The following is a 6,969-nucleotide window of genomic DNA, read 5'->3' on the forward strand; positions in this document are numbered from 1 at the left end:
AGTACGCAACGCACACCGCGTAAGATACACCCGACCACAAGCCTACACAACTCTGTGCTGACGCCTCCCCCCATTGGGACGATTCACCAAGAAGGAGCCTGAATAATATTTTACTTGAACGTTTTTTAATTTTTTAACTTTAAATTTTAACGTTGACGACTCGGTTTTGAGGGTGGTCTTTTAGATGCAAGTGCTATACCTGCATTCAAGATACTGGGAAGTGTTGTGCTTTACACTCCGTTATATGTAATAGTTTCCACGAATAATTACATATTGTGAATGTTGAGCTGTGCCAGTGTTTTCATGGTTTGTTGTAAGTGTCTCTGAAGATGGTTCCTTGGAACCGAAACATGTAAGGCAGATGAGATAATTAAGTGATCAAAATATATATTGTTGCACTTGACGGAAAATCTATTGACAATTAGTCAGAAATTAGCACTTCGAATCAGTATGAAGTCTTCTTGCCATTTCTTGTTCAATCACCCTGGAACCTTGGAACTCAATTAAAAACTCTTCTCAGCTGCAAGCAGACTCTTGTTATATAGCCACAGCATGGACAATGCAGAAAACACAGTTCTACTGCGGACCACACAGAAAAAACAAGACAGCTAAGCACTGTTGGGGTGTGATGTCATTGTGGATGTATGGAAGTGTGTTTACCGAGCCACTGCCTAAAAATGGGTTACATAACTAAATTATTCTACTGTTGCATGTTGGACCATGTGTGTGTTGCAGATGTTGCTTACCAGTGGATTTACGGGTCACAATATTATCAGGGTGAAAAAATCAAGAAGGATTATATGGGCAAGGAATGCATGCTTCTGGGAGATTTTAAAAATGTATATACAATTTTGGCTGGGAAGCAGAAATATAGAGAGCACAGGCGAGATTTATATATACGAGGGTCGTACTGAAATTCATGAGCAACAATTTTTTTGTAAAGTAACATGCTTTATTATTGACAAACAAAATACACCACCTCAATCTACAGACCTTTCTTTATTTTCCCACATAATCACCACTTCTTTGTACACATTTCTCCCAGCGTTCTGGGAGTTTGAAAATTCCCCTTCTGTAAAATTCCATTCCAGCCATCTGAAGACAATGATGCACTGCATTCTGAATTGCCTCCCTTGTCTCAAAACGTTGTCCACACAGCTGATCCTTCACAAATACGAAAAGATGGTAGTCGGAGGGTGCCAGATCAGGGCTATAGGAGGGGTGTGGAAGAACTTCCCATGCCATCTTTGCAATTATTTCCAATGTGAGGCGAGCAGCGTGGGGACAAGCGTCATGCAGGATCATGTTTCGTCCCGGACGCTTATTGCGCAATGCATGACGGAGCTTGTGCAGCGTCTGGACATAACGAGTAGCATTGATCGTTTGCCCAGGTTCCAGGAATTCGGCCAGAATAAACCCCTCTGCATCGAAGAAGACTGTGCCCATCACCTTCGCAGCTGATGGCACTGTCTTTACCTTCTTTTGTGATGGAAAATGCAAATGGTGCCATTCCCTACTCTGTCGTTTCGTTTCAGGCTCGAAATGCTGAAACCAGCTTTCGTCACCTGTCACAGTACAGAGCAAAAAATCATTGCCTTCATGTCGATAACTCTGCAGCAGTTCTGAGGTGATGGCTTTTTGCTGACCTTTGTGGTCTTCAGTCAATAACCGCAGGACCCAACGAGCACAAACTTCCCTATAGCCCAAGCTTTCAATCGTCTTCTGTACTGCACTGTGCCCTATTCCAAGTTTTCAGGCTATTGTGTCCACAGTCACATGCCTGTCATCTTGAATGATCTCATCCACTCTTTCCTTGTTGCATTCAGTTGAGGCTGTTCGAGGACGACCACTCCGAGGCTCATCTTCGATGCTGGTGTTCCCATCTTTAAAATGTTTCACCCATCTTCGAACACTGCTCGCACCCATGCACACACACTTCCATAAGCACACTGAAGTCTCTGGTGAATTTCTGCAGCAGGGATTTCCTCTTTCACAAGAAATTCGAACAGCACGGTGGCGAAACGACATGTGGTTGTCGGCCATTTTGTGAGGAGTGATACTGGTCACGTGATGCAAGCTATTGACGTCACAAGACACTCAAGGTTAACACAACAGCTGGTTACACCTACCACCATACTCTCTTTCGTCTGCTGTTCCCAGGTTGCATGCAAAAAAAAGTTGCTCATGACTTTTGGTACGACCTACGTAATTAGGATGGTAGAGATGGTGATGATGATAGCAATATGGATCTTAACAAAATAGGGTATGGGGTTGTGGAATGGATTCACGTGGTGCAGGAGAGGGTCTAGAAAAATTCTGCACCATACAGTTGGTTAGTTACTTAGTGAGCTGGATGGATAATTATATTGCACTGTGCATAGCAGAGAAGAAAAATGTTTAAATTTACACTGTTTCCTCTTTCTGTAACCTTTTAGAAATGTCATGTCAAAACAAAAACAACTGTGAATTGGATGTTAAAGAGTAGAGCACACTGACTGTTTGCTTCCTGCAGAACTCAATACAGCTGGGTAGACAAAACTTGATGAGAAAGTGTTAACACTAGAAAATCTGCCATGAAGAATTGAGTATCAAAGATACATAAGAAATAGTTTATAGAATGTTAGTAAATAACACTTTTATAGATCTTCTCAACAGGTTCTAGAGTCCATGTTTCTGTCTTGGGCCACATAAATGAGATCATGAGTTAGGTATTCAAAATATATAAAAAGAACTGATTGTACATTTTGTAGGTGATAAAATTGTAGTATTTTCGAACTTGTTGGGTAGTGGTATATATGTTTCAGTGGCACACCATTTTTGCCGGGTTCTGCGTCGACTCATCTCACTAAACAAGATCTGGGATTCACTGGTTGGACTGTTACAAAATGCAGATTCCATTTCCAAGATGTTGTCTGACTGGAGAAGGACCAATGTGGAAGAGATTTGCTCTGAGGTTGCTTTTGGTATCAAACGGCCTGAATCCAGACACGTGATGTTGACTTGTGAGTACAACTAGAAATTAAAGGTGGTAATGGAATGCAGTTATTTAGCCTTCATTATTATAAAATTAAATTTCAAAAGCAAACTTCCCAGTGAAAAATAATGTAATGCACTCCATATATGTGCGTGACTTAAAATTTGAAAAAATTAATGACAAATGGCAAATATACTAGAGGGTGGGGAGGGAGGGTGTTAATAAGTTCTGTTTCAATGCACAAGGTGGGGCGCAGAAACTTCCTTTTTTTGAAGACGCATTATGGAGGGAGGGGAGGTCACAGAAAAGTGGGGATAGGCTCAGCGAATGCGGCAGTCACGGAAGTTTCTGTCTAATATCCCTCAGTAGGAAACATGAGGTGGACGAGTGAGCAGCGTGCGTTTGCTGTCGAAACCTATTTTTCGAACAACCGTTCCTACGTGACAGTGCAGCGTGCGTTCAGTACTCACTTCAGAATTAAGCCCAGAGGTCCGGTTCCCGAGCAGAAATCGATAGTTTTGTGGGTAGAGAACTTTAGAACAACCAGGAGTGTGGTAAAAAAATCATCAGGATGATAACGGAGCGTTACGACGCCAGAAAATGTGGAGGCAGTTCAACAGTCGATTTTGAGATCTTTTTTGAACCAGCTCTTGAAGAAAGGCATCTAGGAAATGTCTGGTTCCAACAGGATGCTGCCATGGCCCACACAGCCCGAGCTTCGATGACAGTTTTGAGGGCAAAATTCCCCGGACGGCTCATCTCGCTTTGACATGACATCCCGTGGGCAGCACACTCACCTGATCTAACGCCCTGTGATTGTTTTTATTGGGATACCTCAAGGCAGAGGTTTTTAAACATCGTCCCACAAACCTGCTTCAGCTGAAGAATGTTACTTGGCAGGAAGTAGCCCAAATTCCGGTGCACATGTTGGAACGTGCAGAGGGGAACTTCAGAAAACGGTTGCATCAGTGCATAGAGAACGGTGGCCACCACCTTCAAGATATTTTGTTTAAAACTACGTGATTTAAAACTTTAAAGCAGTGTTCTGCAACCTTTTTTCTACTCGCGGCACACCATGAAGTATCCATGACTCAACACAGCACACCAAAATGTTATTCCCCTCAAAAATGCATCATATCAATTAATATAAATACATAACGTGATCAACTTATTACTATAATATTATATTGTTATTTTATTATCATTAAACAGAAATCGACTTGTGTATTTATTAACAATTAATGAACTTTAATTCACTGTAGAGTGTAGAAAATACATTTTTATTACTACTAAATTAAATAATTCTACTCATGCCTTCAATGTGATACTTGCGCCTGCGTAGGTGCTCACAGGCGATTGATCTGTGGTGGAATCATTGACAATGCAAGTCTCGTTTCTTCATCGATGGATTTGAGCCGCTCCCTCTTTGATGTCTTAATTTCAGTTAACGTCGAGAAGCCTAGTTCACACAAATTCATTCAATTCAATTCGTTCAATAACACATTAACTGCCATCTCGGAGATAGCCAGGTATTCACTCCTTATTGCCAACCAAAACGTATCCAAAGGCACTTCGAGAAGTTTCAGTTTCAATGTTCTGATTGCTTTTAAATCTGTGACTTCCTCTTGTATATTAATTGGAAGATGTTCTGAATTCGCAACAAATGGATCACGAACCCAGTCAAAATCTTGTACATTCTCTCCAAAATACTTATTGAATTTCTGCTGTAGCATTTCTAAATGTTCTTTAATTGTGTCCATCACCACTTTAGTGCCATCAGCAAGTGACCACACAGTTGGGAACATCTCAAACGACCCATCTGTAATTCTCTGTATCCATAAATTCAGCTTATTTACAAATCCTTGTATCTTATCCATATTAGTTAGAATATTTTCGTTCCTACCTTGCATCTTTCTGTTCAGCTCATTCAAGTGTACGAAAATATCGGGAAGATACGCCAACTTACATACCCAATCATCATCTGCAAATAAATCCACGTACTCATGCCCCTCAACAGTCGAAAATGCACATACCTCCTCATTAAGTTCAAATACTCGCGTTAACAATTTTCCTCGTGATAACCACCATACTTCTGTATGTAGTAGGAGTGTAGTGTGTTCTGATTCCATTGCCTGACATAAAACGGAAAAAAGCCGCGAATTTAGGGGCCGCAATTTGATGAGGTTCATGACTTTTACTACTTCGTCCAGCACAACTTTCAGAGAAGATGGCAAAGACTTAGCAACAATGGCTTCATGGTGAATGAGACAGTGATCGCATCGTATCTTAGGATTTACTTTGCGTGCTTTAGTTACAGATCCTTTAACATGGCCTGTCACAGTAGCGGCTCCGTCTGTACAAACACTAATGTAATCCTTCCATTTTAATTCATTATGTAACACATATTCATTAGTGACAGGAAATACTTCTTCACCGGTGGCTCACTCAGGAAGTTCTTTGCAAAAAAAGAAATTTGTTGCAATTACATCTCCATCGATATATCGAATGTAAGCAAGAAGTTGTGAGTGGCTGCTAATATCGGTGGACTCGTCGATCTGAAGCGAGAACTTCTGACTGCTGTTGATTTTCTCCTTCATAATGGCTTCAATGTCACTGGACATGTCAATAACTCGGCGACTGCTTGTGTCAGCAGAGAGAGGAATTGTTGAAATTTCACTAGCAGCTTCCGAACCCAGGACTATTTTCACCATCTCTTTACAAGCAGGCATTAACAACGTTTCAGCTATTGTGTGTGGATTTTTTACCTTTACGATAATTTCGGCTATCTTATAACTTGCTTCCTGTACTTCTTCTGTCACACTTACTGTCACAGTCATTAACGTTCTTTGTTTTTTGTTCTGTTCCAACAAGCAATGAACATAATTGACACCTCTGCTTGTTAGAGAAGGAAGTTTTGTTGACAAATGTCGTTTCAATTTACTGGGAACCATAGCAGCATTGCTGAATTTTTCACCACAAATGATACACTCGGGGATTGGGCACATTTTATCACCACACCAAAAAACCCGTAAGATAAGTAATTAACACTATACTGCCGGTGTACTAATTTTTGTTTCTTTTTTCGGGCTCAATGCTTGCACTCGTGGACGAAACACTACGTATAAGGAATTTATCCATCTTGAAAAAATAAAATACTCTAATAGTAATAGAAAATAGCAAGACTAACTGGCAACCACAATTTTTGAACTACTTCAGAGCACAGCTGTGAAAGAACTGAAACAATTGTAAGATGCGAGTCCTCTACTCTTCAAACAGAAGAAGTGACACTATACAGACTTATTTTTGAAATATTTATAATTTTAAATGAAGTCCAACAATCGGTAGGTGCATCGTTACAGCAAGAAAGTCATAGAGTTGAAGAAGCTCTAACTTCTAACAAACAGGGGCAAATACCAAAACAGTGTTATAAAAGACATGGAAACCCTTGCTAATCCCTGCAGTTTTAGGGAAAAGCACGTCCACAGAACATGCAGCAAGTATATCAAAGAAGCCGCGTTGATGCAAGAAAAATAAAAATAAATCAATAATGAAAACTATGATATAAAACCAACTGTGAGTAAATAATTTACGTTTAATTTCTTAGAATACAACATTACTGTACATAAAAAATCACAGCATGTAATAAAGAATAAACAAGAATCATCTTAATGAAGAAAGTCGTCTTCTGGGTTTAGGCACCGTGTTCTTCGTTTTGGCCGACGTTTCGGAGGAACGTAGCGCCTCCATCTTCAGAGCAGTTGAATAGCTTGGAATGCGGAGAGCAGTAGCTGTAGTGATAGGATGTGAAATCGCTGCTTATATACGAAGTAGGCGGGGGGGGTGGTTAGGGAGAACAGACCAATGGGAGCAGCGGGGAGCGATTAAGACCATATATGGTGTTGTGTTGACTGAGGGAGGGGGGGGAACGGCCAGTTAATCCAGGAAACGTGAGGTCAATAGAACTAGGAAGGGCGGTAGACAAGAAGAACCGGGTG

At 40.8% G+C, this 6,969-nt stretch overlaps 1 protein-coding gene across 1 annotated transcript in view; it reads left to right on the forward strand.

Annotated features, from left to right (window-relative positions):
• LOC117282430 (transcription factor RFX4-like) overlaps positions 1-6,969 on the forward strand; it is a 20,354-nt gene that overhangs the window by 7,815 nt on the left and 5,570 nt on the right. The window contains exon 2 of the mRNA XM_033752030.1: positions 2,805-3,002. Within this exon, the coding sequence (XP_033607921.1) occupies positions 2,805-3,002 (198 nt within the window). The remainder of the gene's footprint in view (positions 1-2,804; positions 3,003-6,969) is intronic.

This window comes from Cryptotermes secundus, unplaced genomic scaffold, assembly GCF_002891405.2.
Source record: "Cryptotermes secundus unplaced genomic scaffold, Csec_1.0 scaffold1754, whole genome shotgun sequence".
Classification (NCBI taxonomy): domain Eukaryota; kingdom Metazoa; phylum Arthropoda; class Insecta; order Blattodea; family Kalotermitidae; genus Cryptotermes; species Cryptotermes secundus.